The sequence below is a fragment of the Aspergillus undulatus genome (assembly GCF_047715775.1).
Source record: "Aspergillus undulatus strain CBS 261.88 unplaced genomic scaffold BDV17scaffold_55, whole genome shotgun sequence".
NCBI lineage: Eukaryota > Fungi > Ascomycota > Eurotiomycetes > Eurotiales > Aspergillaceae > Aspergillus > Aspergillus undulatus.
The window spans coordinates 132,083-151,947 of NW_027396659.1; the positions used below are offsets into that span (position 1 = coordinate 132,083).

The 19,865-nt window shown below is 50.8% G+C and overlaps 7 protein-coding genes across 7 annotated transcripts; 4 read left to right on the forward strand and 3 right to left on the reverse strand.

The window, feature by feature from the left end:
- Positions 1-125: 125 nt before the first annotated feature.
- BDV17DRAFT_294573 (cytochrome P450) lies at positions 126-2,077 on the forward strand (the record flags this gene model as incomplete). The annotated part of the gene is made up of 4 exons (XM_073762863.1): positions 126-516; positions 570-604; positions 652-1,467; positions 1,517-2,077. The coding sequence occupies 4 exons, from the start codon at positions 126-128 to the stop codon at positions 2,075-2,077; spliced, it is 1,803 nt and encodes a 600-aa protein (XP_073612187.1).
- BDV17DRAFT_186774 (Zn(II)2Cys6 transcription factor domain-containing protein) lies at positions 1,856-4,047 on the reverse strand. Its single transcript, XM_073755044.1, has 3 exons — positions 3,879-4,047; positions 3,782-3,826; positions 1,856-3,734 (listed from the first exon to the last, which is right to left on the reverse strand). Exons 1-3 carry the CDS (start codon positions 3,944-3,946, stop codon positions 2,162-2,164), a joined length of 1,686 nt encoding a protein of 561 aa, XP_073612188.1. The 5' UTR covers positions 3,947-4,047; the 3' UTR covers positions 1,856-2,161.
- An 11-nt stretch (positions 4,048-4,058) lies between these two features.
- Positions 4,059-4,871, reverse strand: BDV17DRAFT_272448 (uncharacterized protein). The gene is made up of 3 exons (XM_073758900.1): positions 4,719-4,871; positions 4,583-4,646; positions 4,059-4,479 (listed from the first exon to the last, which is right to left on the reverse strand). Exons 1-3 carry the CDS (start codon positions 4,841-4,843, stop codon positions 4,273-4,275), a joined length of 396 nt encoding a protein of 131 aa, XP_073612189.1. The 5' UTR covers positions 4,844-4,871; the 3' UTR covers positions 4,059-4,272.
- On the forward strand, positions 4,702-5,703 carry BDV17DRAFT_186842 (uncharacterized protein). The gene is made up of 3 exons (XM_073755045.1): positions 4,702-4,871; positions 4,959-5,037; positions 5,095-5,703. Exon 3 carries the CDS (start codon positions 5,197-5,199, stop codon positions 5,677-5,679), a length of 483 nt encoding a protein of 160 aa, XP_073612190.1. The 5' UTR covers positions 4,702-4,871; positions 4,959-5,037; positions 5,095-5,196; the 3' UTR covers positions 5,680-5,703.
- BDV17DRAFT_272456 (uncharacterized protein) lies at positions 5,095-6,595 on the reverse strand. The gene is made up of 2 exons (XM_073758901.1): positions 5,728-6,595; positions 5,095-5,588 (listed from the first exon to the last, which is right to left on the reverse strand). The coding sequence occupies exon 1, from the start codon at positions 5,902-5,904 to the stop codon at positions 5,728-5,730; it is 177 nt and encodes a 58-aa protein (XP_073612191.1). The 5' UTR covers positions 5,905-6,595; the 3' UTR covers positions 5,095-5,588.
- Positions 6,596-12,066: 5,471 nt separating this feature from the next.
- Positions 12,067-12,295, forward strand: BDV17DRAFT_294577 (uncharacterized protein; the record flags this gene model as incomplete). Its single annotated transcript, XM_073762864.1, has 2 exons — positions 12,067-12,156; positions 12,218-12,295. The coding sequence occupies 2 exons, from the start codon at positions 12,067-12,069 to the stop codon at positions 12,293-12,295; spliced, it is 168 nt and encodes a 55-aa protein (XP_073612192.1).
- A 4,655-nt stretch (positions 12,296-16,950) lies between these two features.
- Positions 16,951-19,306, forward strand: BDV17DRAFT_294578 (uncharacterized protein; the record flags this gene model as incomplete). Its single annotated transcript, XM_073762865.1, has 4 exons — positions 16,951-17,594; positions 17,653-17,872; positions 17,944-18,288; positions 18,785-19,306. The coding sequence occupies 4 exons, from the start codon at positions 16,951-16,953 to the stop codon at positions 19,304-19,306; spliced, it is 1,731 nt and encodes a 576-aa protein (XP_073612193.1).
- Positions 19,307-19,865: the final 559 nt, after the last annotated feature.

The window sequence follows — 19,865 nt, forward strand, 5'->3', positions numbered from 1 at the left end:
TCTTTACGAGGATGCGAGTCGTATATACAGCCTCAAGAGGATGAACGAGAGGAGGTATATAAACCTCTCATTCTTGCAGACGAGAGTGCAGAGACATCCTGCGCAATCCTGATATTTTTGCCGTCATGTTGTGGTTATACTTACTCGCCCTCCCCGTCATCTACACTCTCAACTCCATCACCTCCCTTCTACACAATCGCTCTCTAGCCCGGAAGACAAACCTCCCCTACATCATCTGGCCTTTCTTCGAAGCCAATCTCTTCTATCTCGCTCTCTGGGGTACACGATGGTTCCCATACATTGTGAATCAGTGGCTACCGGAGAGCATAGCAGATCACGTTAATGACAGTGTCTTCCGCGCGCGATGGGACGTCAAGGATCGAATGGCGAAGAGGTATGGCGGTGTTTATCTTTATGTCACCCCCGGTGGCATCAGCTACAATATTGCGGATGCAGATGTAGTTTCGCAGATCTGCAAGGCTCGACAGAATTTTGTCAAGCCGGTCAAGCATTTAGGTCGGTTTATCATAGGCCCAGCACTGAGAGGCTCCGGGCTGACGATTGTAAAGAGGCCTTCGATATGTACGGATCGAGTATCTTCACGGTAAGGTCACTCTCATGGCATCCAGGACTCAGGACTGACAGATGCAGACGGAAGGAAGTCAATGGACGCAGCACCACCGAGCCACGGCGCCCGCATTCAACGACAAGAACAACGCACTCGTCTGGACAGAAAGTATTCGACAAGCTCGGGAGATGACTTGTTACTGGAGCGAGAAGTACTCAAACGATGAGCGCTATGGGTCGAGCTTCGCACTACCCGACGCACGAGAAGATATTCTCAAGCTGTCTGTCAACGTCATCTGCAGTGCTGGCTTTGGCGTAAAGCTGCCCTTCAAGCCGGCACCCGAGGGGAGGGCAGACGTTGCTGAGGATCTGTTCATGGACGCGGTTACTCCCGCGTCAGGATATCGCTTCACGTTCCGCAGTGTGATGGAGTACATGAATCGATCCATGATGACAGTTTTTATCGCTAATGGTGTCCTCCCGAAGTGGATCCCTCATTCGGTGCTGCCGTTCTTCAAGAAGGATTACGACGCTCATCGCGACCTAGGAAGTTACTTGCAAACATTAGTCAAGAAGGCTGAAATCAACGATAACGAGACACACAACCTGCTTGAAAGGGTGGTGCACTCGCGACGCGAGGAGCAGAACTCCAGCAATAAGCGGAACCCCGGGCTGTCCGACGCGGAGATCCTTGGGAACGTCTACATTTTCTCCATTGCTGGTCATGAGACGACAGCAACAACCCTGCGATTTGCCCTGGCTCTTTTGGCCATTCACGGTGACGTGCAGGAAGAATTGCACCAAGAGCTGCGGTCAGTCCTGGACAGCGAACCGGCTGACCCTGCAGAGTGGAATTATGCAACCGTTTATCTAAGATTGATTAGTCCGTTATGCATCATGGTAGGTCTGTTCCAAATCATACTAAGCAACATGACTGAAGACTGGCCAGCTCGAAACCCTTCGACTATACTCCCCGGTCGTCAGCATTCCCAAGCTTACCGCCAGCTCGGGCGCGGATCTCACCTACAACGAACAAACACACCATTTGCCACCCAACGTGCGCGTCAACCTTAACGGTAGTGCTCTCCACCAGACTGAGAGGTACTGGGGTCCGGAGGCGAACATCTTCGACCCCCGACGTTGGGACAAGCGCAATTCGGACAGCTTTCTGGCACAGAACGACGGGGTCGAAGGACTATCTGGCCCAGGGCTCGAGTCGCATGAAATCCACAGGCCCGTACGTGGCGCGTATATTCCGTTCAGCGACGGGATACGTGCATGCATGGGCAAGAAGTTCGCGCAGGTGGAATTTGTGGCTGTGCTCGCTTTCATATTTCGTCAATACCGCGTCACGCCGGGGAAGCAACAAGGCGAGTCGGATGAGGATGCGAGGAAAAGAGTAGAGAGGGCACTGCGCGGGAGCTCAACGTCCCTTACGCTGGCGACCATGGATGAGGTGCCGCTCACTTTCCACCGGCGGGGATGCTGTCTGAGTGTCTTGGGCTGCTGAAGGCTTGTAAAACAGAGCGCTGATACTTCAAGCCGAAATAAGATCCCCACTTCGTCGGTCATGTATTGTCACTTGTACCGTTATTCAGAAATTTTGAGTAAGATAGGGCCCGAACACTGCAGATTTCAGCATGTTTGATGTGAGAGGCTCGGTAGTATCTGGACGAGCCCATCGTCGAGGCGAGATCAGGTTTGATGGCGCCATGTCTCCAAAACCGCTCGTTGGCAAGCTCATGTGCTCCGTTGTGAAATGCCATGGTCCATCGGGGCCATCGGGCTTGGTCATAAAGGTAACGGCGTAGCGTGTTTTGTCATCAGCAATGCCTGGGTCAGGCATGCAAGAGAAGTCATGAACTCGTACGTGCTCAGGGGAAAGTACGTCATCTCGCAAGCCACAATCGGTAAAATGGTCGAGAGAGTCCGCTCTCTCTTCAATGGCCATAATGCGCGAAAAGATGGCATGATATTGCCGGGCATCCAATAACCATTCTCGCCTGGGAGACTTCAAGAGAAGGTCGAGGCCTCTTCGACGGATGTCCGGATATCGGCATTTCCAGGCAACGGCGTGCATAGGGTAGATAAGGCTAGATTCCAAGCTCAGTGGATTCGAAGATCCGTCAAGATTATATCTGGCTTCGGCAACGATCGTCTCTGCCAGATCCAGAATCTGTTCATACTCTTGCCGGCGACTATCCCAATCGCATTCGCATGACACGAGATAAGCGGCGAGCCCAATCTCCGACCCATATTGCATATTTCGGATAACGTTCGCTGCGCCCTTCTCCTCTTTGCTCCAGGTGAGTTTCCTGCGGTCCACCAATTCTTGAAACTTCACTTTCCACATGTCGAAACCGGTTCGAAGGCCCTCAGATGCATCCATCGGATCGATGCTCAATGGCTCCTCTCCAGCTATATGCGCATCTAGCCTCTGGAAGAGGCCGGCGGAGGCAGTCACCAAGTCCACTAAAACGACTCTCGCCTCGCGAAGTGTCTCAAACCTCTCTGGCAGCTTTGGGCTACCACCGTCAACGCCAGTGAGTATAAGTCTCCGAGGTGGGAACGGGGTAAATTCAGAGGCATTGAGGCTGAACAATGTGAGAATCGGTGCAAGCTCAGTTTCGAGGAACTGGGCTTCATAAGTCGAGTACTTTCTGCCCCAGCCACCATTTGCTGTAGTAGGACTGTTTTGCCGACTGTTTTGTACTAGCTTGATTCCACTTGCAATATGAGTCGCTGCTGCTACAGAGTTGCCTCGCAAAAACTCAAAGCTGGTAAAGAGAATGCTGGCCATTGCCACGATCGGGACAGCCGTTTCGCCAGCTGCGGCCTTGTCCATCGTGCAGCGCATCGCCCGACTGTAAAGTTGATCGGCGACCGCGGTGGTAGACATTTGTTGTGACGCCTCATGTTCATGTAGCGAGCCCAGCGCGGCCAAAGCCAGACGGATCGAGGGCTCGGAAAGACTGAGCTGTAGAACACTCCGGGTCCAAAAGCCCCGCTCCAGAAATCCGGCGAGTTGGTGAGAAGTGGTGTGGAAGAAGAATTCTAACGCTCTAGATTCCTCAATCGAGACTGCGATGGTGCAGAGGCTGGGCTCTTGAGGCGTCCCGGCACTCCGCTGAGCATACCCATCGCATTTCCGTCCGGTGCTCACGCAACTGATCTTGTAAGCAGTTGGTCATCAAGCTAGAACGATTAAAGTTACCGGCGACATGCAGGCTTGCCTTCGTCGCATTTGACCTTCCGTGTCCTAATGGGCGTGTCAGTTGTGGGCGGCACGACGCGACGCGACCGTGACTCACTTGCAGGTGATGCACCCTGTCCGAACCTTGGGCTTACTTGCTCTGGGTCTGGGCGCTGGACGATCCATGGGCTGCCAATTTGTACGTTAAATCAATTCAATATATGGACTCTTGAATGGAAAAGGAATGAAGTTTAACGGAAAGTGTTGGAGAAGATGGAGAAGATGAGAGGATGAGGAATGACCGTTGAGGAAGGCATGTGCTTTTGTGCTTGGCTCGATATATATTTCTGGCGGGCATCACCCCTCTTCAATTCCCCTGCTACGAACAGCATTATATCAGGACAGATACACTTCGAAGGTTACACATTCATGGCCCTGGCAAAACACCAGCCCCCAAAATCCTCAACTCCTCGTGCGAAATAAGCCGCCCATCAACTCCAGGATACTTTGCCTTAAGGCTCATACCGATACTGCGGCGGAAACACCCCGAGCACAATGTCAATCTCCTCGGGACTCAAAGCGTGGTAGTCAATGACCCTGCGATTTCCGTCAATGGCGCGAAGCACGCCGTCACTGCCGAGGTGAGTGAATCCGTCACCTGGGGGGCGGGCGACGGATCGCATGATGGCCTTGGCGGTTGGGTTTGTGGGTTGGTAAGCCTAGTGGAGTTGTTAATGGGGATGGTTAGCCTGACGATTTTTGGTTCTGGAGGCTGGGGGCTTGCTCGGGACTTGACATTATCAGCTATAGGGGTCTTGGGACCTTGTTCGGGTTTGCAAGCATAGATATCAACGTGGGGTATCCGAGCTTGATTTCTGAAAGAAATCTGGGGATAAGAGCATCTATCGTCAGTTCATGAATCACCTCTAGGGAGCGAAGAAGGAGAGAATCAGGTCACCTGCACGCGGGGAGCAGGAATTGGGGGCCGAGACAGGCGCCAATCACCAAGCCAAATGCCCAGCAGTCTGACGAAATCTCGTCGACTACCGGATGATGAAGACAATCGGTCCAGGAACATCTCATTATATTGACAGCAACAAAGGGTAGCTGAGTATGCCCCCACCATACAATCTGGTCCACCAGTACCGGCGAAGGCCGGGCAGTGACTACAGTATCCCCAAGCACTAAACTATCTTAGTCTCGCTACGAGTCATAAACACCGTGCGAAGTCCGGGGCCTGTCGGAGATAAGGTCGCGCTATTCGAGAGAGCCAGTAGGTATATGGTACCAGCAAAAAGGATATATAAAGTACTGACCAGGCGGGGAAACTGCAGCATGGACAGAATAAGCTTAGAGAGCAACAAAAGCACGAAGAACAAACAACAAACAACCGGAGAGGTTAATTTCAGGGAGCAATCTTATGCCACAACCCCACAATGCCATCCCAAAACCTCCTCACAGCCCAAAAATTCATCTCCTACTTCGCAACCCTCGACGAGTCCATCCTCGAGCCCCTTCTGGCAGAAAACTACTACCACGAGTTCGGTCCCCGCTCACTAAACTTCCCGGGCCCCTTCGAACGCGCTGGATTCCTCGCCCATACAAGGGGTCTCAAGGACATCATGACAGGCTTCCCCGTCTCCGCAAAATGGTACATCGAGAGCGCGGATAAAAGACAAGTGATTGTCCACGCGACGAGCAAGACGCAGTTCCGAGAGAGTGTCAAAGATGACGGGTTGAGTGCGGAGGAGTGGGAATATGGCGGGGAGTATGTGTTTTTCTTCACGATGGATGAGAGTGGTGAGAAGGTTGCGCAGACGTACGAGTTCTTGGATAGTCAGGCGACGGTTAGATTGATGGGGTTGATAAAGAGGGCGAAGGTGAATTTGGAAACGAAGAAAAATCACGGGGAGGCCTGAAGAGAAACAGGGCGACGGATTGAGCTGGTCTATGTATATAGGATGTACCTAGTTGGTAGACTGAAATATTGGACCTCGGTATCTCTCTCTGTCCACGGCTAGGTGTCCGACGTGTCCGCTGCCCTTGAATTCAACTGTATTGACTGGACGATTGCCAGGCGAGACAAGCTCAAGCGCATCTTCGGCGTCTTTTGCATGCTCTAGGATATCTCGCCACGGCAACATCACGCCAGATTTTGAATAGAGATACGTCCTCTTTACTGTAGGACCAAGAAATGACAGTCGGAGGTTATTGAGCTGGCGACGGGTCTTGGAAACCACATTCTCCGATAGACCCAGCGCATCAACTAGAGCGACAACAGCGATGGCAGCATAGATCAGGGCTGCGCCGATGACCTTGATAAGAGGTTCTTCGGGAGCGCAAGAATCATCGCATTCGCAGACAGAACGGCAGACGGCGAACCGGGACAGCTATCGAGGATCAAAGTGTTGATGGGCAGTTCAGAGGACGCTTAAGCACTGCTATACACTTCGACGAGCTGCACGGCCCCATGACTGCCCGCATTTGACATGGAGTCGAAGGTCGGGGTCTGTTGCTGAGTCTAGGAATGCTTTGATCACCTCGACTGCGGGCGCCAGGGTTTTGAACTGCGCGGTATCAAGCGTCCAGACCATATCGCTCACGACGGGCTGAATGAGTAGGATATCGGCATGCGGTCATTCGTCCTGATACAGCCGAATGTACTTCTGGACATGCTTTGGTGCTGCAAAAAGCCAGGCACAAATGACGATCAAGGTAGGGCGACTTCCTGGCGGCGAGGCGGAGCCAGCCAGCGCATAGCGACACCTGGCTCTTGAGCTTTTTGAATCTAGTGGCGTATCCGGTAGGGATAGGGTTAGACATGTTAGGCATGCTCGATGATGACGATGTGGTGTAAGAAAGAATTGACACCGCATGGGAACGTTGCCCCTGCCCCGCGGTCTGGCCTTACATGGACTAGGGCGTCCGATTCTTGGCCAGGTCAAACAAAGAACAAAGAACACCCAACTAAATCATAGTCAACGAAATGGACCTCATAGAGAAGCTTCCCGGACCATGGCTGTATAGACTTCCAGCCATCATGGGAATAGGCGCGCCGAACCGGTTTGCACATGTAACTAGGCATAAATCATGGCGTTGCTCATAGTCAGGCCCAGCAGACGCAAAAGCCAGCGTACTGTAGTAGAATTGTCTGCGTAAATGGCACGGGTCCATTGCGGCAGGTCGGTAGAGCATTGGTCAGATATAGGACGGTGGAAATGTGGACCTGTTATCGTCGCTCATGCGCGTTAGCGGCAGGGCTTAGGGCAGTAACCAAGATCGAGGCCAGGGGTAGTGGTGAGCTTCATTATGGTCAGCGTCGGATAGCTTGGCAAGATTAAGTTAAAAAAAACTTTGGTGAAGGGTAGAAGCGCAAGTTTAAGAGGGCTCTCCTCCGGGCTTTTAGAGATCGTTGCAGAGCGAAGACACATGGACAGCAGCACTGTCACCGGTTCAGCTCCTTGCATGATATCCGCCCTCCTAGTTGGTACTCCGTTGACGTGCGGTTATACCTGTGGCCAACTCTATGCGCACAATGCGCCTCAATCTAGGGCCCGCACGAAAGCCTTGCCAATTTACTGGCGATCGATCGAATGCTCCAGTTGCGTGCCCGATTTACGAACCATTACAATGATTGAACTCCAATGATTAAGGATCTACCCCCCGCGGTGCATTTGTCTAGAGCTGTGATATTCCCGGCTGATTGACGTTGAATTGCGGATGAGAATACCCTGTACTCGAGGCAAGATTGCCAACAAGCCTCCCGTCAAGCAGAACAAGCAGTGATTCAATCCTGAAAAGACGGGCTTACATCTTGCGTTTCCCTCGCGCGTAGTGTAAATTCCTGCTGCCAACGGCCCTTTCCTTTTTGTGAGACATGCCTGATCTTGGGCCTAAAGTTAGTGGTAGATGTCTCCGCGGGCCATGAATCCACTCACGCATGGTGAGCTCCCAAACTTGTGCAACTTGAGGCCCGGGTCTCGTACAACAGTTCACCTTTGGCTGCGAAGATGCTGGGTAAAGCTCTAGTAAATGATTTGGACATGACAGCAACTACAACCAAGGGAAGTTATCCAACGTGAGCTGAAAAATGGACCAGCCAACTAAATCCTTCGATTGACACCACCGATGCTACCCTATTCTCTTGTCTGCTCCATAGAGATGCCAGGATATGAGGTATATGCAACGCAGTGTGTATGCCACCCGTACGAAGGTGAAAGTAGACATATGGTGGATCTCGGTGATCGTTCGGGACCTATCTTTAGTCACTGTGGGCTGAAGATCATCTCAGACCGATAGTAGTTCACACTTCCTTCCCGACCATCACGTCTGCCGTATACACTATTGCTGGATTGCATTATTGACCCCTTCACACTGATTACGCGAGAGAGGCATTGGCTTCCAATCAGTCACGCTGCTCAGAACAACAGTTGATATGTCGCTGGGAAAGGTCCAAGGCTGATCAGCATTCTTATTCTGTTACCCCCCGCGTGAACAAGGAACACCCACATTGGGACCTGCATTGTAGATCCGAGATCGGCAATCATGTAAATCATTGAGCCAAACAAGTGGACAGCTACTAGCTAAAATCTCGCACAGCTGACCGTCAACGATTGGGAATCGCTAGGTGGCGGTCGCATACGTGAAAGAACAGCCATCCCGAGGCTGCTGAGAGTATTTAATCAATAATGGGTTCGAAAAAAAATCTTGTCCTCTCTTCACCATGTGGACATTTGGACTGTTCATGGCCAACCGGCATACGCCTCATAGAGGGCTGGCTGACTTAAGATCCCTTTGCTGGATAGCTGTCATGTTTGCTTTCGCCTCCGCCAATGTCAGTTGCAGGCCGATCGTATTCCTCTGATATTAGATGGCTTTCCAGTGATCGACCGGACTTGCAGCACACTATTGCCTGCAATGTAAGCTGAAGATCACCCATATGACCGATCAAAACCGATGATCTACACGCCACTCACTGTGATCCATCTTCAGCTTAATCCTCTTTGTAGAACGCCCCGGTTTTATGAAGTGGCTTGAGCTGACGCACGCCCATCAGAAAGCGAGCGCAGCGCCTTACCGTCGATCCGAGAGCTGATATTACCTTCCTGCTGACATTCTCTCAGTTTGCAAACTCCTCCACCATGAATCTCTTCCTGGCAGTGCTGTCGTTTCTTCTTCCTTGTTCACACCGATTGTCGTCATTAGATGATATCGAATTCTCTAGCCTGCATTATTGGCAGACAGTAACACCTGGGAAGCTCATTCAGTTTCACTAGATGTCTGCGAGGATTGACTGGGCGGGAACGGAGATGTCCATCCTGAATATCCGCACTGCAATCCAGGAACATGCCCGCAACCAACAACTTCTTAGCCTGTGCTGCAGGGCAGGAAGCGAGGTCCACGAGGTAAATCTCAATTCTGGGAGCAGCGTTGCCGCTGAATGCAGGTTCGAAATTGCCTGCTAACCCAGTGTCCTTTGATGCTACAGAAGGGCGGGGTGCGCAGGAAGTGCGATGGCTACAGATGATGATGACAACTATCCACTAAGCCGTATTTGAGCCACCAAATCTTGAAATTAGCAGCCCAGGAATACAGGCCAGGCATGTTTCTTCCTTGATTCCTTACCTAACCGTATGAAACAGCTTATCAGTTGCATAATAGCCAGCACAATCAATGTGTGATTCACCCTAGCGGGTACAGGTGCACTCTTCTCCCCCCCTTCTTGGACGTTCGGAAGAATCGCATGGAACAGACAAGGGGACTGGCCAGTATCCAATTCGACATCAGCATCGTAGAAACTAAGAGCCATTCCGTTGATGGTTGCACATTCTACTCGTATGTTTACTGTTCTCCGCCGGGTACCATCTAGAGTAGTTTCTCTCAACTAACCAATTTTCGGCGTCGGCTATCAGACGCGCAAACTGCGAGAGCGATCAAATTATCCTCGGTCCTGGTGGAAATAATTTTGACACAGGGCGGGAGATTGGAAGCTGGAACTGTCTATTGGCAGGTTAGGTAGATTACTCTAGTGGCTAGGAGCCATTGGGCAACTACATGCATGGTGAATGGTTTCCTTTCCGGAGAGCCTCCGTACCTCTTCATGGCAATGAGCCGCGCAAAGTTACCAATACCACTCACTTGGAAATAGCATCCTGTCTTCACGTTAATCCTAAATACAATGATGTTTATGCAATTAGTCTAGAAGTCTTTACGGCTAGCGCCAAAGGGAAAACCCCATCGGTCCTGATTCTGGCATAATATTAATCCCAAGGGAGGGATTGGCGGCTGTCGTTTCACCAGGTGTCCTAGTTTTAGTATTAGCTCTGGGGCACCCCCCTAACGTACTTCAAGTCACGCATAAGGCACCATGTCCAGTTGATAGGGTAGGAGATGGGATTTTGTTCACTTACTAGGTATCTCCGGCTTCCCCATCTTTCAGGGACCGTCAGAGAGACAACTGGCTAACCGCCGCAAGACGAGCCGCTGCGCCCTAAAGTGCCAACGTGGAAATCTGCAGTAAATGCCAATCAGCTAGACCGGGCAGGCTTCCACAGACCCAGGCCGATCTGAAACCCCGCCCGTGATGGCCCTAAGTTCTGGGCTGCGTGTTGTCGCATACTCACCAAACTCGATGTGTCGCAAATGGCGATCTAATGAGATGGCAGAGCATGACGGTACACCTGTGACCGTTCTTCAAACGAGAAGAATAGTTGAGAAGTAATAAACGCTAGTAGATATCCGTATGAGCGTGGTAAATGGATCGGCCGAAAAGCTGGAACAAGCAGAGTTTCTCATGTTTTCCAAAGCTAATCCGTAAATATAGTCGTAACGCTCATCCAATGGTATAATGGATGGCGTTTGCAGCTCACCCCTTACTAGCTCGACCTCCAGCTTACATTTTATGCAGGACCTGGCGCGTTTAATTCGTGATGCCCCAAGAAGGCCTTCGGATCAGCTCTGCACGTTGCATGCGTAGGCTCTAGCTGCTCTTTTACAGTATATGCACCCCTACTAGACGCCCTACCGATTACCAGATTGAATACTGTCAAAAATCCATGCACCTTATGGATCGAAACCCCAGGAAACATGTGTAAACTGGTCAATGGAGACTGTGCGGATGTGGCATACTCGCTTCATATCAACATGGCTATCGGAATTGGAGAACATGAACAAGTTCGAGACATTCCATAAACTACGTGGATGGGGAAGCCTTTTCTTAAGTAGTAAGTCATTGTGGAATTGCATTTCACACTTCCGGTGCCCCTGAATACAATAAAATGAGTCCGATTAATTTAAGAGTCCGTGGTGCTAGCGGGTGAGCAAAAATTTTATCAGCACCGATTCCTCACAGCATGATGCTGGAAGTTGGCATGGGCAACTGGCGTTGTCATCAGATTTCTCAACCCATGTAATTAACCTCTTTGCAGAGAGCACCCCCTGAATGATGATCTTCAGTTTAAGGATCTGTGCTGAGCGCAACCTTGAGCTCGTGGAGACGGGATCCGGTTCAAATACTAGGTACTGGCTGTTTGTTGCTCTCTAATATCTCCGTCCCAGTTTGCCCTAGGTTCTAGAGAATGTTTTGTGGTATAGCCTCCGGCTCGGCGAGCCACAAATGGCAAGCTAATCAGATCGAAACGGATGGCGTAAAGACATCCGTGACTCTTGTTCCCGAGCAATACGCGATACCGAAAAGGAGTAGGTGACATTAAGTATCCACATAAGTCAGATCAAACAATTTCGAAGCTATGTAGGGAGCGGAAGATACTGTCTTGCTTTCTGAGAAACCAGTTCTTTACGTAATTCCTGAATGTGACTGTGAATCGATTTCCCCAGTAAGGGTAGGTATGGGGACAACGTGTCAAGCTTACCCCCTACTCGGCCGGCTTCGAGGTTACCTCCGTGGCTGGCTGAACCAGTCCTAATACGCCAGGCGTGGCCGGTGATGTTTATCCATATTTTCTTCTTCTGAGCTTCCAGACTGATACGGAGCTGACTTGGCCGAACAGGCCCCGCGCCATCAGTTACATGATATTCGATAGAACTATTGAAAATGTGCAGGCCAGTCACATCCCCATCAGTTCGCATACGTAAATGGCGGTCTGGCCTGGCAAGGTATGCTCACGCAAAGGAGACAGGACCGGGGAAACAGAGGTGGTTCTCATGCAGGCAATGGCTACCATAAGTTAGCAAGGGAGTTATAAAAGGCTCCAAGTTCCCAGGAAAGGACTGAGTTTTCCATATACTTTTTCTATTTCTCTCTTGCTTCCATTACATCTCTCCCAGAATCAAACAGCTTGCCCAACATGAAGCTCACCACGGCCGCAACATCAATCCTGATTGCTGCGATGGCCTCTTTGGTAACCGCACAGGCACCACCTACAGTCATTGGAACGGTACGCCGGCCTTTACACCCCAGCACTTAGCCACGCTCACAGTCAATTCGCCGTGCAATAGATGAGACTTTCTACCGTCTTCGGCCCCGAGGTCTATCCAGCCCTCGACAGCTGCCAAAACAGGATTAACGGGTATTGATTTCCCCTTTCGAAGAAGCACCCTCCCTGGGACCGGGGTGCTGACTTTCATCGGCATAGGTCGACCAGACTCCAGTCACTCCAGTTAACTGCATTTGAGAACCGTGACGCGCAGTGTATTGTCTACTCGTAGGTCCCTCCAGCCCCTGGTTTGATAGATTCTTAGCAGTGAGATATTGATCTCTTTGTTTCATTTAGGGGCTCTTCTTGCCAGGGCGACTCTCTCACGTTCGGCCGCGGTGACCACGAGTTCAACAGACCCTTCGTGGCTGGTAGCTGGCGCTGTAGCTATCGGTGATTGTACAACCGTTCGCAGTTCAGCAGAGTACAGGATCAGGACATTGTACCTAGGACGGAAAGGTGGCATAGGATTGCCTTGACAGCTTCATTTCCTTTCCCATAATTTGGCCCTCAAGAATTTCCAAAAAGATGATTCGATCCCGTGAAGGAACGCGCCGTTTCCCCTCGTAAGCGCGTATGTATGTAGGAAGGTAGTGGCAAAAGTAGTTCCCTTCAGCGGTTTAAGGCAATTGACGTCGTGGGTCCAGTCACCCGAGCTGAACAGACGATACGCGGTCTCCAATTACGCGAATACAGTCATTGTAGGTACTTGGCCTTCAACAGCTGTTCAGTCTCTACGAGTCAGTCCCTTTCCTCGGTCATGCAATAGTTGAATCTACCGTCAATGGTTGTTTGCCGAGGCCCTACCACGGGCCCACCTTTAGGATCATGCACGGGCTGTCCCACCCCGGTCCGTCCTGCCGGTGTGTGGTGGGCTCCATCTGGATCGACAAACTATTGAAAGGATAGATACTTCACATACCGATCACACTCTCAAGTTCGACACTGTGCAGTAAGAAACCCGTGCAATAGGGCATCTGGTCCACCTTACATTGCTGCAAGACAAATGCCTCCACAATGTAGAATGATTTCATAGAAGGACCAGAGAAGTTAGGGCTTTCGCGGTTGATCCTGCAGCTGCGGCGCCATGTCTTCGAGGCATACGTAGAACTTCTGATGGGCAGAGCTGGGTATTTGAGGATTAGCTCACATCATTTTCGGTGGTCGTTTCTGCAATCCAAGACGCCCGTACGAGTTGATTGGAGACCATGTAGGGCTCAAATAGACCCTGCTGCAGCTGAGCGAACCCGAGCACGGAAAAGGTTTCGCAACAGGGCGTCCTTACGTTGTAACTTGCCAATGGAGGCGGTCGCACAGCATTTGGAGGAAATGCAGGACTTGCGGCAGGACCAATGACGGACGTAGTGTCAGCAACCTGTATTGCAGAATTTCCTCCAAAATGTCTGACATTTTTGGAACAGCTCCAATAGGGATTTAGCTGCATACAAATTACTGAGACAGTCCAATGGATCTATCTCATCTAGTTGTCTACAGGCCTGACTGCGGACCATAATTGAGGGTGTTTCTTGAGTATCTTTGCTTTTGTAGGGGGCGAACCTGATGCATGAAGTTGGCTCCTTGAGGCTTGTTGCCGCAGAGTGTCATGACGACGAAGGTAATGCATTATGTAAATAGCATTTCCAGCATGTAAACATCTGGCCAGTGGCCCCATGCAAAGATGTGCTCCAGGCCTGAAGTGAAACCCAACAGAGTTATGCAGATCACTGTATCCTGATGTTAACTATTGGAAACACCCTGTATGCTCGTCACATTCCCTGCACACCGACTCCAAAACTAGCAGTCTGGCCTGGTAACCTGGGGACATGGAATGGAATTGTCTCTTGCCTACCCAAGGGTCCCTGGTCCCTCGCGTCCCGCAAGGTTTGCATTCATACCGACGACTTGTTCCTTGCTCTTAATGTATCCACTACACTGCACAAAAGCTTATAACACTCTCATCGTTCCTCAAGGAGACTGGGTCCTATCCTGAAGGAATTCCAGTCTGAAACCTCACATCGCGAAGCTGTTCCCTTGTACTTTGATTGACCCCGACCAAAATGAAGATTACTTCGGTTGTGGCATCGATGCTGGGCGCTGCCCTAAGCCTTTTGGTGTGCGCACAGCTACCTGGCAGATCAATTGGCCAGGTAAAAGTCATTCAAAGCTTTGATGTTGACAAGATCTGAATCATGGTGGCTCGCTAATTAGTTGGCGCTTTCGGTTACCGACATTCCAGAAGTCTACCTTGCCATCGAGGGCTGCCTATCCAGGCCCGCCGGGCATGAAATCCTCTTTCGCAGCCAAGCCTCGCTGTGCATGCCATGCTAGCCTTAATGGAATCATTCTTAGTCTCACCCAAGTACAGAGCCTTGGTGTTCTCTCCGCCTATCCAAAGGAAGGCCTGAAGTGCACTGTCTATTCGTGAGTGATACTATGCAGCAAGGACTCGAAGAACCTCTAGAATATTAACGTCACGGTCCCTAGCGGCGAGAATTGCCAGGGTAATCAGCTAACTCTGGTTGCCGGAGAGCATTCGTTCAACAGACGCTTCGTGGCAGGTAGTTGGAACTGTGTTCGTCCTTGATTGCCTCCTCCCGGCTGTGGCTCCACGCCTAGCAGGACGAAATGACACTCCCTCGTCCACTCTAGCATCTACAACAGGATCAGTCAAACAAATAATCGGGAATGGTCGCTTCAATCCCGAACGTATTGCTTTGTTCGCGAAAGAATCTCCAAAGACGGCTTTAAATCGTAAGTCGGTATGCCAAAAGCTTTCCCTCGGAGTATAGCCATTACTGGCTGAACGACAGAACATTAAGCCTTTAAATTCTGAGGGAGAAGGCTCGTTACGTAGCTCACCAAAGCGTTGAAATATCGATATTTCTATCTCCCCCGTGCACGCAAGTGCGCGCTCGAGTGTGTTTGCATGCTGCCGCAGTTCCTCCACTGGCTTAAGCAGGACCAAGTATATTTCCATCGTGTTAGGCTCATTTTGTTAAGGCGGCTCTACGCAAATAACAGGCAGCACATGCAAGATGTGAGGTTTGCTTTCCAAGACTATGCAACGCTCACGCCGCTCCCCTACAACGGCTTCGAAAATCCCAGGCGTGGACCAACACATCTGTCAAGTGCGCAGACGTGTTTATAATTTTGTACTTGATTCCCATGCTTCCACCATACTATTCAGGGATTCGTGTTCCGAGCTGTTCCTGATCTCATGGTGTCGAGATGCATTTACTTTGTCAAATACGAGTGTGGTCTGCCCTGCTGCTTCGGGATATTTATGTAGTTTGAAGGTCGTTTTTTGCTCTCGCGCGACTCAACAAGTAGTAGCCGATCCACAAACGAGCAGTTCTATAGGTAGCTGGTCCGATATATGTGTGCCCCCAAGACACCACTATTGAACCAAAGATGATAATAATATCAGCGGGCAAGGGCAACCTCTAATTCCAATAGGGATGAAAGTCTAATCAAAATATGCACAAAAAGTATAGCTAGCAAATTCCCTCGCCTAGCCTAACACCATCGATCCTTAAACTCAATGAAGTCGATCCAACCTTCTCTCAAGCCTCGCCACTTTGCGATCCCTTATTCGGCCTCCAAGCCCAAGACGACCTCCGTGCCCGTGCTTGTGTCTGCAGCACTGTGCTTGTCCCTGCCCCTGATGTTGCTTAATCATATTACTAGCCATATTCGCTGCAACGGCTCCCGTAATCGCGCCGCCAATTGTCCCTAGCTTTTCGTGATTCGATTGTTTGCCGACTTGGTGGGCCGATGAATGCGCCCTGCATTGAGTTAGAAAACGGAACATTGCTGGAGAATGATAGGTTGAGGCGTACTCCTGCGCCACCGACCATAGTCGATCCTAGACCTTTATCACCCTCGGCGGGGTTGAAATTATTCATGCCGTTAGGGTACCTCCATTCTGATCGTTGGTATGGGGTAGAGGTCTCGTTGTATGGACTGTACGCGGGTGCACTTGAACATTGTTGTGATGATGGCTACATAAGCAGATACTGTTAGCTGCCCGGGAACGTTCGTATCAGATAAGGCAGGCTCTTGATTACCTGGGTGTATCCATATGCTTTGGCGGGAATTTGAGTCGGCTGCTGGGGGTAGATGCCCCGAGATCAGTAAGAAAGATTGAATGACTCGATTGCTTTCAAGGTGTAGAAGCTTCAGAGAGGAAGATGGAGAGAAGATGATTTCGAGACCCAAGGACGGGACATCAGCAACTCATATAGACCTTTCCAAGATCAGGATCGGCACCTTTTCTGGAAGGCTTCTCGTAAATTGGCAAGGCATATAGATGCACCGCCCCCAACCCGCCGTTATCATCTTACGACTTGGCAGAGCTTATATCCCGATTAGGGCTGGCAGCATCGCCCCCCATTCTCCACCGGGCTGAGCCAGCGGTGGGCCCTGCCCTGCCAGCTCTCGCGATCGCTATCGTTTTCGTAGTCAGGCTGAGTTGCTCAATTTGTTCTTGATATCATTGTTGCGGAGTTTAGCGGGTGTCAGTTTCGGGGATCGTAGGATCAAGCTATATTTCTTCGTTGGGCTGCAGATTTGTCACTTTCTTTCCCTGTCTTTGGGTCAAGGGAGTAGAAATGTATTGCTGACCTTGCAGAGTGGGATGGCGAACAAGTGCCCAGCCTATCTGGTCAGGGATAACGAAGCCATATTTATGAGCCATGAAGATAATCACTGTAGCCGGCGTTTCACGATTGGACCCAACTCTACCCGCATGGGTGTATGCTCAACGACATCCATGCTCAAGGATTCGACCGGATTCGAAAGCTTCATCTACCACCAACTAGAACAGGCTTGCTCTACGATCCAGTCAAGAAGGATAATATCATGTACTCGGCCTATGTGCAGAGCATGATCGCCATGTTTAACAGTCTGTTCGATGACGATCGATACCAGAAGCCCGGCGCGTTGACGTTCGAGTACAACGCCATGCTCTGGGGCGAGGCAGATGGATGGAAATTCGTGTATGACCAGAATTTGCTGAATGAGCAGATCTATCGCAATATGGTTGAGGAGGGCTACCTGGGCGTCCCTTGTGAAACTTACTGCATCTACCAGGTCTGCAATCAAATCCCCATCGTCGGTTTCCGCATGAATGATGTCTTGACCGAGGACAAGAACCTCGCGGAGGAGGTTACTCAGGGGTATGTGAAGGCATGGGAGGAGAAGGCCGGAGGCGTTGTTACCGAGCACAACATATTCAACACGTTCTACATGACACACACCCGCAAGAAGATGATTGTCGCCGGTGGCAGAGGCGAAGTGTGGACCGGCTTCCTGATGAATGCATGGAATCACAAGCTGGTCCAAGAAACATATAACAAGCGGCTCGACTGCCTTGTTCATCCCCGACTGGACGGGACAATGTCCGTAAATACCGGACCCATGCGAACTCCTGCCGAAGAATGCGCTGCACCTTGCAAGTGGAGGCGTCTGGGGCTGGAGCGCCGTATGGTCCGCTGAAATGGGCGACGACGAGACGAGAGATAGGTTACTCGAGTACGCAGACAAGCACTTCAAGCCTCGTCTTCAGAACGGTGGCTTGATGTACCCACGCAACGACGCCGTGCACGACTCCAAGCTTAATTTCGTGATGGTGTCACCCCTCCTCTCAAACGCCCTCATGCCATTCACGCGCCTGAATGTGCGTCATGGTCTCAAGCGTCTCTACGAAAACTCTACAAAAACCCCTGGGGCGCCTGGAACCGCCAGCAGTACGAGGAGCCCGCTCTCGTCGAGGTTGATTTCAACGTTGACGTCTATCGGGCTGTTTACATTGCAGACAAGCGCACCCTGCTTTTCGATTTTGCCGTCTACGAAGCCGATCGTAAGGGTTCTGTGGCGCTAGGCCGGGTCTTTGGCCACGGCGATTGGACCCTCAAGTGTGATGGCGATGAAGTTGCCCGGGGCTCGAGCCACTCGCTCGCCAGCGGTGGGGTGTCCAATTTTATTCACCGCGACGCGCCCAAGGTGCCGTCTCGCTTGGGATGGGGCTACAGTTTCCAGGCAAATCCTCCTTCAGGTATCAAGAAGGAGGGCCACTTGCTGCGCGTGCCTGTGGTCAGTACAAAGGTGGCCTCTTATGAGTTGCAGTGGTCCTAACGCACAGGAGACGAGAATCCGAACTTGAGCTGATTAGTGGGTTGTCAGAAAAGGACTTGTAAATAGTCAGAGGATTATATTCTACTGTTGGAAATCTAGAGGGGATTGACATGAAACGATGTGATATTGGCTAAGGAATAGTTCGTATTGAAGGCCGCACCTTAGCATTCGGTTAAAGACAAATTCATACTCAATCTCGTGCAATATGTGATCTAGCTATGCGGTCTTTGGAAGGAAGTGAGAACATGAAAGCGTCGATGCCTGTAAGCCCAAAAACCAGCTGTCGTAGCACAGAAGCACGGTAAAGAATCACTCCCATCCTAGTATGTGATACAATAGCGATTCGCCCCCGCAAGCAACAGCCACGTGTCGACGCAAGTGGTAGACCTGGTCCCTAGCCTGCTCACCAGATTAGCGGAGGCCAAAGCCCTCATCTGCTACACTACTTGAACAGTACCTGAAGGCCATGGGGGCTCGCGCCAACCTAGAGAACCGCTATGACCTGGCGCAACCTCAAAGCCCACCTGCATCAAGTCGCAGTGACCCCATGAAAGACACAATAACACTCAGGTTGATTACCAGACGCCGATTGCCAGGCACTATCGGCTCGTCCGCCAACAATCTCTTCTACACCAACACCTTCACCACCACGATAGTGCTCATCCACTACGACAGACATTACGAAATGGCGAACTTTGAAGGCCCAGATGACCCGCTAGCAGTAAGCTTGGTTGTCCATAGTGAAGCAAATATCCAAATTCCCACCGAAAGTGCGCGAGGCCCGTGGATAACAACCCTGGATATCCTGTTTCTTGGGGAATCTGTTGTGGCCCGCCCTAGTATTCGCGTGAAATTGATTCTGGATGGGCAGCTAGCTACAGTTTTACACAACTTTGTTCAGCTACCTCATATTGCACACGTTGGGTATGGGGCAACGCCTGGTCAAGTCGACTTGGGTAATCGGCTTCTGGCGTGAGTGATGCCCGTGAAGCAGGCTGAGATTAGATATCCCACTCACTATTGGGCATCTCGACGGTTCTACGTTGAAAGCTGAAGCAGGCTCAAAACCTAGGAATTGACATTGTTGCCAAGGGCCAGTCTTTACTATTCGAAGTCAATAAAATATGCGGTTTGGTGTGGCCGACATCGTCTGGACATGACTGGGCAACACATTACCTTTTCCTCTACCTCTTTCTCCTCATTCATGTGTCGGTCTTGATTCTCGTGGGCCTGATGACTGTGGCACGCCACTGGTAGGACTCATTGACGTCTGTCATCTTGTTGTCAATGGGGGTTATTGTGAACCAAACCATGCCCATGAACAACAATTCACTGCACTCTCCACTGATGAAAGGTCCACACAATGACTGAATGTAATGGAAATAAGCTTAAAACAATTCTTCCAGTCACACCGTGGGAATCTGTCGAGCAGTGTCCCTATAAATACAACACTCCCTCCCACTGTCTTCCGCCCTCTTTTCTATCCGTCGTTCCTCCAACTCCTTTCAAGCTTCGACTTCCCCGGTCTCCCTAAC

Bases quoted from the DNA above. Each gene is read 5' to 3' on its own strand.
- BDV17DRAFT_186774 (XM_073755044.1), bottom strand. From the start codon at position 3,946: ATGGATCGTCCAGCGCCCAGACCCAGAGCAAGTAAGCCCAAGGTTCGG. The intron at 3,827-3,878 runs GTGAGTCACGGT...CACGCCCATTAG, and splicing joins ACAGGGTGCATCACCTGCAA to GACACGGAAGGTCAAATGCG. The intron at 3,735-3,781 runs GTAACTTTAATC...TTACAAGATCAG, and splicing joins GGCAAGCCTGCATGTCGCCG to TTGCGTGAGCACCGGACGGA.
- BDV17DRAFT_272448 (XM_073758900.1), bottom strand. From the start codon at position 4,843: ATGAGATGTTCCTGGACCGATTGTCTTCATCATCCGGTAGTCGACGAG. The intron at 4,647-4,718 runs GTGACCTGATTC...TCTTATCCCCAG, and splicing joins TTCCTGCTCCCCGCGTGCAG to ATTTCTTTCAGAAATCAAGC. The intron at 4,480-4,582 runs GTCCCAAGACCC...CAACTCCACTAG, and splicing joins TGCTTGCAAACCCGAACAAG to GCTTACCAACCCACAAACCC.
- BDV17DRAFT_186842 (XM_073755045.1), top strand. From the start codon at position 5,197: ATGCCATCCCAAAACCTCCTCACAGCCCAAAAATTCATCTCCTACTTC.
- BDV17DRAFT_272456 (XM_073758901.1), bottom strand. From the start codon at position 5,904: ATGTTGCCGTGGCGAGATATCCTAGAGCATGCAAAAGACGCCGAAGAT.